The sequence below is a fragment of the Elaeis guineensis genome, chromosome 5 (assembly GCF_000442705.2).
Source record: "Elaeis guineensis isolate ETL-2024a chromosome 5, EG11, whole genome shotgun sequence".
NCBI lineage: Eukaryota > Viridiplantae > Streptophyta > Magnoliopsida > Arecales > Arecaceae > Elaeis > Elaeis guineensis.
In genome coordinates this window covers 105,620,440-105,634,408 of record NC_025997.2, presented here as the reverse complement: position 1 = coordinate 105,634,408, position 13,969 = coordinate 105,620,440, and the positions used below count along the sequence as shown (strand labels likewise).

Here is a 13,969-nt window from a genome sequence, read left to right as displayed (position 1 = left end):
AAGTTCTCATAAATTTTTCTTCATGCAAATCCCTCCTCACGTCCTACTTTAATGCATCAAATGAGTGGATAAGGATGATTGGTTGGCCATTCAAATTCAAAATAAAGTTTGAATTGGAATGAGCAACCAATCTTAGCGCCTTGACCTTATCCTCTTTTAATGCCCCATTTATTACATGAGAAAATATTTCTCATGAAATCACTCATGCACAAATTAAGCCATGCCCTCCTCTTCTCATGCCCTTAGTGGATAGGGATAAATTGATTTCCATTTGAATTCAAAATTTGATTTTAATTCAAATGTGCAATTACTCATCTTTATCCTCTCACATGGATAAGACGTTTGTTGTTGTTTTAAAAGGAGGAGAAGAGTTGGGCGTGGGTAATTGAAAAATTTTGGACAGAAAATTTGGGCATGAGGAATTCTTGTGTGTAAGGTAAAGGTCTATATCCTTCCGAAAGAAAAGGAAAGAAAAGAAAGAAAAAAAGATGCGCAGGATTTCAGTAAGTTCCCCAGGGTTTCAGCCTGGGGTTCGGGAAGTGAGAAGGTGAGCTACGAGTATCGTGAGCCCACCAAATTTCAAAAAGATCTTCATCATCCTCTCAAACATGTCTGCTAATGATCCAGAGTATCCAAAAAATTGGCAGACATCGATTGAAGGAGTTCGATCAGCATCAGCCGTCGAAAGGGCTCTACAACGAGCTAGCACTCGTGAGGAGTCGATCAGATTGGAAGCTTCATGTGGATGATCTGCAGAGGCCAGACACACTATGTAGCTGCATCACGATGATCAAACTCTTCCGACGATGATCAGATTACGGTGATCTACTATCTGCACAAAGGTATTGTGTTTTGAACACATTACAGTAAAGTGCTTACTGTTCCAATTCGAATTTCAAATTTAAATATATGCATGCTATATATCATATTTAAATCCTAGTGTAGGATAAATTTTTATTAATTAATTAGATTAATTAATAATTTTCACTATAAAATAGTGATTTTGAAAAAGTTTTAAAATTATCATTTTACTCCTGCATTGAATTTCCCCATAAATGGTATTAGAGCAGGTTCTAAGATATGATATATGAATTTGCATGCATAGATTAAGTTATAATCTAAAAGTTTAAATTTAAAATTTTAAATTTTAAATTTAAAATTTGAATTTTGAAAGTTGTTCGAAATTCAAAATTCAAAAATTTAAAATTTAAAATTTGAAATTTAAATTTTAAAATTTGAAATTTGAAATTCAAAATTCAAAATTTTGAAATTTAAAATTTGAAATTTGAAATTTGGTTAAAATTTCAAATTTAAAATTTAAAATTCAAAATTTGAAATTTGAAATTCAAAATTTTGAAATTTGAAATTTGAAATTTGTTTGAAATTTAAAATTCAAATTTTAAATTTTAAAATTTGAAATTTAAAATTTGAAATTTAAATTTTAAAATTAGTATATTTAGATATACTTGATCCAAGTAGCAAGTAATCTAATTGGGTTGGTTGCCATGGCTGTCCGATCAAAGGAGAAAAGTAGGATTTAAAGGCCCTCTCCTCCTATTCGATGGGATCTCCTATGGCGGTAGGGGTGCCGCTGCAATTATATTCCATGCAGATGAAGCAACGAAAGGACTTAATTATAAAGGTTCAATTATAAAATTTATCATGAATATGTTAGATTAGATCTAAAAGAATATTCATGATTTATTTTGATTGAGTTATTTTCTATTATGTAATTAGCAATAGGATTGCTATTTATGAAATATGCTGATCTATTTGTGTAATGAGTCAACATATTTGATAAACAGAAAATAAAACCTTTCAAATTTGAAAATTATTTTCGAAAAGCCAAATCCTGACCCATCAGCCTAAATACTTAATTAAAAGAATTAAGTGTTGTCAAGTTGGTCTAGAATTGTGAATTAAGACCTAAGACAATTGCATAAACTTATGGGTCAATGGGTTAGATGGATTAGGTCCATAATTGGGTTAGACCTAAGTTTAGCTTAAAGAAATAGACTAAATTAGAGTAATTGATCAAATCTAATCAAAAGTTGAATTAGATTAGGTCAAGGACACTCTAGACTCAACTCTAATAGTTGTAGTTGAATGGGTCCATGTCTTTAACTAGACCAAGATGGATTTAATTCATAGCTACGCGGTGGAACCCTATTTACTAAGTTGATCAAATTAAAACTAATGAACCAATTGGTGTCTAAGGTAAGTTCGACAGTTTGACTAGTGTTCTTAAGTGGGAGCTACTCGCATTGATTCGATCTCTGATGAGTTAATGGCTTATCCCCACCACTGATCTCACTTACCTGGCCAACCTGGTGAGTTAGGTTTTGATTAGATCACTTGGTGATTAGGGCTCACCCATGTCATTAGGTAAATCAGTTTGACTGATTTAGGTGCTCCTAATGCCAGCTTTAATTAAATCTTTTTTAATCTGACTTAGTGAAGTCAGTGGGAGGATTGAAATTAGCTGGATATTTTCTTCTCATCTATCCTTTAATAAAATCTTCAAAAATTATTAGGTCCTAAAAATAATTAAATTATAGTGATAACTAAGTCATAGCCTCCCATTAAGTGAGTGATAATGAGTCCATTAGTTTAATAATCATTGGAGGCCCAAAGGCCTGGTGCTTATTGACTAATGGAATTATCATTCATAATATGATAATTTAGTTTGAGTCTTTCTGATGGTGGTCAGGTTGGCCGGCCAAAGTCGGGCCTGATCATTTATTGGTCCGATTCACCAAATCAAGTTATGTTAATGGTTGGACCTAACCATATCTTTTCAGTGGAGGCCAAAGCCTACTGATTAGGTTCTGGGGCAAAATCAATTACTAGAAGTTGTTTGGAGAAATAACTGGTTATGAACCTACCCATAGATGCACATGGGTTGACCAACCAAAGTTGGGCTCGTGTGTAGTCTGTGTGGATTCTAGTACCCACTAAGAAATTAAAGTAATTCTTCGAATTGGAGGTTGAGGCTACCAATTCGCAAAAATACTGGGAGAAACTTTAGACTAAAGTCCAAGTCTTTAGTATTAATAATTTGTGTACTAATTAAGGTCTGATTTTTCTTTATGTAGCTATGGCCACTACCCTGTCGCTCTGATCATTATTAGATAATGACAAGCTCATGGAACCTAATTTCGATAGCTGGTATCGAAAATTAAAAATCATCCTTGAGCATGAGCGGATCCTTTATATAGTAACAGATCCGGCACCTGAGGAGCCAGCCCCGAATGCTAGAGGGACGGTCCGAGACACTTACCAGAAGTGGCTCAATGACCGCACCACCGTTCGGTGCATTATGCTGGCGGCAATGAATGATGAGTTTAGCCACAGGTTCGAGAATGCCCAGCCTCAGGAGATGCTTCAAATGTTGAATGACTCCTTTGGCATGTCTGACGATGTTGAAAGGCACAAAACTAGTTGTGCCATTTTCAATGCTCGAATGAGGGATGGGGCCTCAGTCACTGATCAAGTATTGTACATGATCGAAATGATTGAGCACCTAAGTAAACTGGGCTTTCCCCTGCACGAGCAGCTCGGTAAGGATGCGATCCTTAATTCTTTGCCCAAGTCCTTCCTCCCCTTCCTTACTCATTTTCGAATGACAAAGCCTGCAGTGAACTACCACGGCTTGTTGGGGTTGCTGCAGAACTTTGAGAAGGACCACCAGCTCCATAAGGAGTCGGTGAATATTGTGGGAGGGTCTTCTTCTGGTCGTCGATCCTTTAAGAAAGGGAAGAAGAACAAGAAGAAGAAGAATAAGAAGGTGCAGCTGTATGCTGGGACGTCTGCACAGGGTCAGACCAAGACGCGCAAGCCCGACCAGAGCCAGGCGGAGTGCTTCTTTTGCAAGAAGCAGGGGCACTGGAAGAGGAACTGTCCTCTATACATTGCCTCACTGGACCCGAACATGCCAAAGAAGAAGCAAGGTACATATATGATAACACATTGCAACTTTTTCATTTGTGATGCTACTGCTTGGGTATTGGATACCGGAAGCCCTTATCATATTTGCAATTCGATGCAGGGTCTGCAGGTCAATAGGAGATTTGATGAAGGCGAGAGGTTTCTGAATGTTGGAGATGGACAAAAAGTTTCAGTTCTAGCATTAGAAATCATGAACCTTGTAATCAATTCTCGAAATATAATTCTGAGTGAATGTCACTATTGTCCAAGCTTTTTATTAAATATTATTTCTGTAGGCCTTTTGGCCATGAATAGTTATCAATTTTTAATAAAAGAAAATATTTGTAATATCCTTTTGAATAGTGTTACAATGTTTGTTGGACAACTTAATAATGGAATTTACTTTCTATCACAACCTGTTAACGTGGTTCAAACCTTCAGTAAATGCCCTAGAATAGATAATGTGTCAGAAGTCTACCTTTGACACTGTAGACTAGGTCATATCAATAAGAATAGGATAAACAGGTTGGCTCAAGAAGGAATTCTTGAAGTAGGTGATTATGAATCACTTCCAACCTGTGAGTCCTATCTTCTTGATAAAATGACCAAGTCACCTTTTACTTGAAAAGGTGAGCGAGCCAGCGAACTCTTGGCTCTGGTACATTCTGATGTATGTGGACCCATGAGCTCAAGTGCAAGAGGTGGATATTTTGACTTCATAACCTTCACAGATGACCTATCGAGGTATGGATATGTCTATTTAATGAAGCATAAGTCGAAGTCATTTGAAATGTTCAAATTATTCCGAAATGAGGTAGAAAAACAAACTGAAAAGTGTATTAAAACTCTTCGATCTGATCAAGGAGGTGAATACCTTTCCAATAATTTTCTGACATATCTTGGGGAGAATGGGATTTTCTCTCAGTGGACACCTCCTAGAACACCACAGCATAATGGTGTGTCTAAAAGGAAGAATCGGATCTTGTTGGACATGGTTCGATCCATGATGGGGTTTGCTGGTCTGTCGATCTTCCTTTGGGGATATGCGCTCGAATTGGTTTGTTACCTTCTCAATAGGGTTCCGAGTAAGTCTGTAACCAAAACGCCATATGAGATATGGATAGGACGTAAGCCAGTACTCTCGCACCTTAGGGTTTGGGGGTGTCCAGCTTATGTTAAATGTTTAATTACGGACAAGCTTGGACCTAGGTCTGACAAGTGTAATTTTATAGGATACTCAAAAGAGACCAAAGGGTATTACTTCTACCTAGCTAATGAGCAAAAAGTGCTTGTCAGTCTTAAGGCAATCTTTTTGGAAAGGAAGTTCCTTGGTGAAGGGACTGTTACCTCTAAGGTCGAACTTGACGAAATTCAGCAGGTAGAAAATCTGACGCAAGTTGCTGAACCTGAACCGGATTTGATTAGATCAGATCCGGAGCCCATTATTCAAGCACCCTTAAGACGATCTGGTAGAGTACCACATCAACCGAACAGATACTATGGTTTCTTAGTCTGGGACGACGATCCTATCGAACTTGATGAAAATGATGAAGATCCGATCACCTACATAGATGCAATGCAGAGATCCGACTCTGAAAAATGGCTAGAGGCCATGAAATCTGAAATGGAGTTCATAAAGGTCAATGATGTGTGGACATTGGTTGATCCACCCGAAGGAGTAAAATTCATAGGGTGTAAGTGGGTCTTCAAGAGGAAGAGGGGCGTAGACAGAAAGGTGGAAACCTATAAAGCCCATCTGGTTGCCAAGGGATATCGTCAACGTTATGGTATAAACTAAGATGAGACATTTTCTCCTGTGGCAATGCTCAAATCCATACGGATTATGCTTGCGATAGCTGCCCATCTGGACTATAAAATCTGGTAGATGGATGTGAAGACAGCTTTCCTAAATGGAGGCTAGATGAAGAGGTGTATATGATACAACCTGAAGGATTCACATCTACAGATGAGTCTAAGGTGTGCAAACTACAGAGGTCCATTTATGGACTTAAGCAGGCATCCCGAAGTTGGAACATACATTTTGATAGGACGATCAAGACGTATGGCTTCGTTAAGAACAGAGAAGAGCCCTGCATTTATAAGTGGGCTAATGGTCCAGTAGTAGTATTTCTTGTATTGTATGTGGATGATATTCTTTTAATGAAGAATGATATCCCTGCATTACAAGGAATAAAGATTTGGCTGTCGTCATAGTTCTCTATGAAGGATCTGGGAGAAGCTTCCTACATCCTAGGGATGAGGATCTATAGGGATAAATCTAAAAGGTTGCTTGATTTATCTCAGTCTACGTACATAGATACTATGCTGAAGAGGTTCAGCATGGAGAATTTCAAAAAAGGCTATCTATCGATAGGCCATGGAATTTCTCTCTCGAAGAGGGATTGTCCGACAACACCTCAAGAGAGAGAGCGTATGGGTAGGATTCCATATGCTTCGGCAGTGGGATCTATCATGTATGTCATGACATGTACACAACCAGATGTGGCATACTCACTAGGGGTAGTGAGTAGATACCAATCTGATCCAGGGGAGAATCACTGAAAGGTTGTTAAAACCATCCTGAAGTATTTAAGAAATACTAAGGACCAGTGACTTATTTATGGTGAATCAAACTTGAGACTTATAGGGTTTACAGACTCTAGTTTCCAGTCTAATCATGATGACAGCAAAAGTATGTCGAAATTTATTTTTACCCTTTATAGTGGGGCTATTTGCTGGAAGAGTTTCAAGCAGCACACAGTGGCTGATTCAATTTGCGAGGCGGAGTATGTCGCTGCATCAGATGCTGCCAAAGAAGTGGTGTGGTTGAGAAAGTTCATCACCGAGCTCGGAGTAGCACCCTCCCTTGTTGGTCTAGTTCTGCTCTACTGTGACAGCTCTGGAGCCATTGCTCAGGCGAAGGAACCGAAGGCACACCAGTGGACGAAGCATATTCTGCGCCGCTACCATCTCATTCGAGAAATTATGGATCGAGGTGACGTCGACCTTCAGAAGATCGATGAAAAGGAGAATCTGGCCGACCCATTCACTAAAGCCATTGCGGTGAAGGAGTTCGACGACTACAAATCGAAGATGGGTATTAGATACTGTACCGATTGGCTTTAGACCAAGTGAGAGATTGTTGGGAATTGTGTCTCAAAGCCAATCGTCAACCTGTTGACGGTTGTGCTTATTTTTGTATATGTACATGAATTATGAATTAATAAAAATTATTTTGGTATTTTTCATCATAAAATATTTCATCTTCTAATGAACTCCTATGTTGTGGTGAAGTCCTTAGGACTATTTAGACTCGACAAAGGAGGATTTATCGTTTAGTCCTTAAATCTGTTCGCGATCAAATGATACGTTGCTACCAAGGATAACAACGTTTATCAAGCATAGGTCGTTGTGTGCCATATAGGATGGTTGTCCTCTTAACCAAAGAGTGTGTAGACACTGGTATGGCATACAGGTGAGATGTAAGGATACATCTGCAATGAACGTGACCGACTCCAGAGCTATTTCTACTGTCAAGATTTGCTCCGATGGAATATGGGTATAAATGTCCCTCCGACCTGAGACCACCACGGTGACTTGCAAGCAACTCACTGCACTTAGGCACTGGACTACCTTAATTTCTAATTCAGTGACGAAAGGTTGCTGGGTGTAGTCAAGTACTTGACTTGTCGGTGCGTGTGTCAAGATGGGATAGACCACTCCAGTTTAGGAGCTGTGTACAGTCGTGTTTCAATTTAGCAAAATATTGGCCAAGGTAGTCCTTGTGAGGAGTCACAGGACTGTTTGAGTTGAGCACGATTCGGATGATCTAACCAGGGTTGACAGTTTAACCCTGAGTCATCCTAAACACAGAGATCAAAAAGATGAATTATACAGTAACCATATTCACATAGGTTCTGAGTGTTGTGATTGCGACTATTCGAGCTATCCGATCGTCGGGTACCATTGCTAGATGGTCACTTCAATTAGTACAAAAATTGGTTCCTGTGCTACCAGCTTAGGTTCGAACCTGCGGGGTCACACACATTAGAGATTTCTATCTGATCTGATGGCTGATGAAGAGTCCTATGCTCGTGGACTATAAGTCCTACATGTCTGGGACTCTGTGATCTGAATCAGGATTCTCTGATCATGAGTCTCACATATTTTGGGTACCGGGGTCAAGAGTCCCATTGGTTTGGGACTCTTTGATCAGAGTTACATATCGATGAATTCTGATGCTCGATTACCCATCGAATTTGGATTCAATATTTATGAGAGATTTAATTAGTGATTTGATCGCTAATTAACTCAATTTGATTGAGTAATTATTTTTGGATCAAGTCCAATGGAATTGGATTCAGTTGGGTTTGACCCGATTAGGATAAGAGTTGACCTAATCGTCGAGATGGTTTGATCCCTGATTTGATCAGGGGTTGGGCTTAATCAATTTCTGATTTGATTAAGATTTTATTGAGCCTAATTAAGCCTAATTTATTTAAGTTTAATTAGTCTAATTGGGTCTAACTTATTTGGTTCAATTAGGTTGGTTTAAATAATGAAACCACCTGGACCCATTCTCCCTGCGCCACCTCACTTCCACTACACCCATTTGAATTCACGAGAAGGAAGTTCTTATAAATTTTTTCTCACGCAAAGCCCTCCTCACGCCCTACTTTAATGCACCAAATGAGTGGATAAGGATGATTGGTTGGCCATTCAAATTCAAAACAAAGTTTGAATTTGAATGAGCAACCAATCTTAGCGCCTTGACCTTATCTTCTTTTAATGCCCCATTTATTATACGAGAAAATGTTTCTCATGAAATCACTAATGCACAAATTAAGCCACGCCCTCCTCTTCTCACATCCTTAGTGGATAGGGATAAATTGATTTCTTTTTGAATTCAAAATTTGATTTGAATTCAAATGTGCAATTACTCATCTTTATCCTCTCACGTGGATAAGACGTTTGTTGTTGTTTTAAAAGGAGGAGAAGAGTTGGGCGTGGGTAATTAAAAAATTTTGGAGAGAAAATCTGGGTATGAAAAATCCTTGTGTGCAAGGTGAAGGTTTATATCCTTTCGAGAGAAAAAGAAAGAAAAGAAAGAAAAAAAAGGTGTGCAGGGTTTCAGTAAGTTCCCCAAGGTTTCAGCCTGGGGTTCGGAAAGTGAGAATGTGAGCTACGAGTGTCGTGAGCCCACCAAATTTTAGGAAGATCTTCATCATCCTCTCAAGCATGCCTGCTGACGATCCAGAGCATCTGAAGAATCGATAGACATCGATCGAAGGAGTTCGATCAGCATCGACCGTCGAAAGGGCTCTACAACGAGCTAGCACTCGTGAGGAGTCGATCAGACCAGGAGCTTCGTGTGGATGATCCGCAGAGGTTAGACACACTGTGTGGCTGTATCGCAACGATCAGACTCTCCCGACGATGATCAGATTGCGGCGATCTACTACCCACATAAAGGTATTATGTTTTGAACACATTACAGTAAAGTATTTACTGTTCAAATTCGAATTTCAAATTTAAATGCATGCATGCTATATATCATATTTAGATCCTAGTGTAGGATAAATTTTTATTAATTAATTAGATTAATTAATAATTTTCACTGTAAAATAGTGATTTTGAAAAAATTTTAAAATTATCATTTTATCCCTGCACTGAATTTCCCCACAGTAGGCACACTGAAAGGTGATTCAAGATAGCTACATCGAAAAGGTGCTGGATAGATTCAACATGATAGATGCGAAGCTTGTGAAGACGCCTTTGGCCGATCATTTCAAGCTTTCAAAAGAACAATCACCCAAGGATGATGATGAGCTGAAGACAATGGCAAGGGTTCCTTATGCTTCAGCAGTTGGCAGTTTGATGTATGCGATGGTTTGTATGAAACCCGATATTGTATATGTAATGGGAGTTGTGAGCAGGTACATGGCCAATCTGGATGAGCAACATTGGGAACCTATCAAATAGACTCTCAGATACTTGAAAGGTACCAAGGACATCGGCTTACGCTACAGGAGAAGCAGTCAAATACTATAGGATTTCGTGGATACTGACTTAGGTGGTGATGCCGACACCAGGAGGAGCATGACTAGGTATGTGTTTACCATTGGCGGGACAGTAATGAGTTGGGTTTCATAGTTGCAAAAGATCGTGGCTCTTTCTACCATCGAGGCAGAGTATGTTGCTATCATAGAAGCCAGTAAGGAGATGATTTGACTGTAGAATTTACTGAAAGGACTCGATAGAGAGCAGAGTTGCAGTGTACTATTCAGTGACAGTCAGAGTGCTATTCATCTTGCGAAGAATTTCATGTTCTATGTGAGAACAAAGCACATACAGCTGAGATATCACTTGAAGATGGAAGCTTATCATTGAAAAAGATTCAAAGCTCGAAAAATTCAGCTGATATGCTAACCAAAATAGTCACTATAGAGAAATTAGGATTGCATATGGCCTCAATTAGCCTTCAAAGCTAGTTGAATGGAGGTGTCGCATAGAATACTAATTTATATTTTGAAAGTTTATTTTTCTATTTCAGGTGGATGCATGTTTAAATATCTTAGTCTCTAAGTGGAAGAGTTGTTTGGTGGTGGATCCTAATCCACCCAAACTGGACACAGAATCAAGACCCAAGAAGCCCAAAAGCAAAAAGCCCACGTGAAAGGAAGAAAAAAAAGAGGAAGAAAAAAAAAGAAACAGGCCCAGCAGACCGGCCACGGCCTGACCCAGGCGATGCCATGTGCGGGCTGGCTGCTACCACGGGTGAGGCCCTATGGGCATGTGCGGGGCATGGCCCATGACTTCACGCAGTCCATCATGGACCGCTGGTGCATGAGGGAACTAGACGTGGACCGAGCGGACGTTTTCCAAGCGTTTCTCGTGGTCCATGGTGGACCTGAGAGCATTTCCCATATGTTCATGAGGCTTTTGCACAATTCGGTGGTTGCAATCATCACCGATGAAGATCCAATGGCTATGAGTCATCTTAAGGAGAACAGAGGCTTGATTTGGCACGATTCGACGGTCAGAATTTCATCGGGGGCTCGATCGGATGGTTGGAAGGCTTTAGAGTTGTGATTGAATTGTTAGTTCGATACAAACTCATTTTGACTTGATTTGAGGCCTTTAAAAGGCCTGTGGGCAGAAGTCAAGAAGTAAAATGTGACAGAGGTAACAGAGAGAGTCTGTGGGATCTTTTGAGTGCCTTTTGTAATGGGTGTGTGAGATCTTCTAAGAGAGAAGAGAGGTGTTCACAAGAGAGAGAAGAAAGATTTCTTTTAAGAGAGAAGAAGTGGAAGTGTGCCGGGTTAGAGGAAGAATTTTCTTTTAGAAGGCGCCACTTGCAGGGAGGGAGAGATTTTTCTCCGTATTTTTTTTTTCTTATTTTACTTTTGTAAATCTCCTGCTATTATATAAAAGAAAAATATATATTCTGTGCGGTCGTAGATGTAAAAGAAAGAGATTCCGAATCATATAAATTTTTTTATATTTTATTTTGTGTTTGTGTATTTTTTCAATTTTTTCTTTCTTTTTTTCTGCGACTATCGTAATCTACTGTGCAAACAACAAACTATTCCAATCCGAGGTTATAAGCCGCTGTGAGTCTATTCGAATAGTTGTTTTCCTGATGGGAGACTGGACAAAAAATACAAATGATTGCGATCTTCGCTTATTCCTCTCACAGCTTCTCCCCAGCCAGCGTGTATCTTAGGACTCCTCTCAAAGCTTCGTTTATTCCTGTTCGCTACATGAAAAAACTGTTACTGCACCATTTTAAAGCAGCCTCGCAGCAACTTAGACTCAAGCCAATGGAGGGAAGACTGGCTCGAGAGCACCACTGAAACCGGGGCCGAAGTGAACTCAAGGTTTAAGTAAGCGTTCTTGTTAGTTCCCAGGATAGAAGGAAAGCATCTCCCGGTTTTGTTGTAATCCTGGAGGGGGTGGGGGGGACGTCTCTTCGCACGGGGAGGATTTTTCTTTATGCACGTTGATAGGACTTCTTCATGCAACTTTTTAATGCCCTCTTCCTCCGAACGTGGTGGGACAAAGCTTTTCTACATCTTACTTTTAATCCTCCTTCGTGTACTGCTTCTCTGTAATATATAATACTTTTCTCGCGTGGGGGAAGTATCTTACTTCCTCCTTATTTCTCTCTCTCAAGAAAAACAAGATTCTCCGGTTTGTGAAACTTACCATGCAGAATGAGAAAGCACAAAAAGCACCAATAATTCTGGATTTCAAAAGGGTTGAACTTCATCCTAGTCCTATATATAAGGGCAAGGTGAAATCAGGAGGAGCAATGGTTTTCCAAGAAGAGGAAAGGGTTCTCCAAAAGAGGCAACGGTTCTTCCTTTATATCCCAAAAATCTTGCTTTGCCTTTCTAACAAAACATATTTCCATCTCCAACCTTTGTATTCAATCTTGAAGATTTCAAGACCAAAAGAATTGAGTAGTTTTCAGTTTTATCTTGATATCCAATTTTCAATTCTCTTCTATATACACACACATACACCTGCGCCAAATATATGTACCTGGGCGAAATGGTATCCACAAAATCTAAATATATAAATTTAGATTTTGGATTTTCATGAATGAATCCACCAAAATCTAAACCCTATCTCCTCATACCTTTTTAATGAAATAGTTCTGAAACCTGAACCTGATTATCGTGTCTTATTTTCAAACCCAAATACCATATTTCAGATCATAATTGGATTAATTGGTGCATTACAGAAGCTTATTGATACCCCCTCTCTTAGTTATGTTTGCTCTTAATGATGTCAGGATAGAAACCGAGTGGCGGACCGTTAGGGAGGAAAAAAAAAAAAAAAAAGAAAGAAAGAAAAACGCACATACAGAGAGAGATATCTGCAGAAATCTAAGACACCAATTGCTCAGCAGAGAAAAGAAGGAAAAGCCAAGTTAATAAGCTGAGAATTTGCTGGCTTTTCCTTAAACATGCTGTATTTTTCTTTTTCCTCGGAGGGTTCTCTTCTTCAGTGAACTCTTCTACTAAACGAAACCTCTAAATTTTCTTTCTGAATTCTTGTTCCTTTTTCTTAAGAAGTCATTCTAAAGTAAACGGGTTTCCCTTCTTCTGCTTGTCTTTTCTTTTCTTTTTCCTACCAAGACTACAATCCATCCATATGGTTCAAAGCTGAAGCGAAGAATCACAAGGCTTTATTGCAAAAATAGGCGCATGTAGTCAAATTTATAGTTACAAGTGTTAGAGACTAGAACAGAGAAACTCTAGGGAGAGCAGTTGCAAATTTTGGATCTCCCCTGCTTCTTAAATTTCTAATTGGGAGCCCAACAGCTCAAGTACATGACTTTCTTCAGCGACTCCTCTGATTGCTTGGCCTTCTCATCAGCCTCTTCCCATCCTTTCCTCCTATCAATGTTAGAAGAAGAAGAAGAAGACATCCTTCTGGCCTGAGAGAAGGAACCCAAGCTGTTCTTAGCCTGCTGGTTTAGAGACCTGAAGGCATAGTTCCAACGGCATAAACCCGCTTGATCCTTGAGAGCTTCCACTGCCCCCACGCTCGCTGCCACAACTAAAGAAGCCCTGCTTGCAGAGCCCATGTCTTCGCTTCCTCTGAGTATTGTGAATCTAAAGAAGATTTTAGAGCAACAAAGTAGTTGGCCTCGGTGAGCTTGATGAAAATGTGGGAAGGACAATGTCTATATAAAGGGAAAGATAGGATAAGAAGAGGAGGAATGGGAGAAAACAGTGGGAGAGCTGCTGCTGGTATTCAAGTGTTGAGCTCCATGGTTTCCTGCATACCGGGGGCTGTGTTGTTTGTTTATCATTTAAATAAGCAAGTTAATTGGAAAGAGACGTCTCAAAACGAGGAAGGGTCATCAGTGCGGGGAATGGTAGGTGTAAGGTTGCCTGTGAGTGAGAGCTCCTGGTTCCTTGTAAGCTTTAAATTAGGCCACGGAAAAATAGGAGGTAGGACTGCCAAAATAGATTCAATCCATCAAATCAAATGTTTCGTATCTGATCTATTATAAATAAATTTTAAT

General features: G+C 39.4%; 1 protein-coding gene across 1 annotated transcript; it reads right to left on the bottom strand.

Moving 5' to 3' along the window:
* Positions 1–13,101: 13,101 nt before the first annotated feature.
* Positions 13,102–13,617, bottom strand: LOC105032714 (uncharacterized). Its single transcript, XM_010907236.4, has one exon. It carries the CDS (start codon positions 13,523–13,525, stop codon positions 13,241–13,243), a length of 285 nt encoding a protein of 94 aa, XP_010905538.1. The 5' UTR covers positions 13,526–13,617; the 3' UTR covers positions 13,102–13,240.
* Between the last annotated feature and the right edge of the window lie 352 nt (positions 13,618–13,969).

Bases quoted from the DNA above. Each gene is read 5' to 3' on its own strand.
- LOC105032714 (XM_010907236.4), bottom strand. From the start codon at position 13,525: ATGGGCTCTGCAAGCAGGGCTTCTTTAGTTGTGGCAGCGAGCGTGGGG.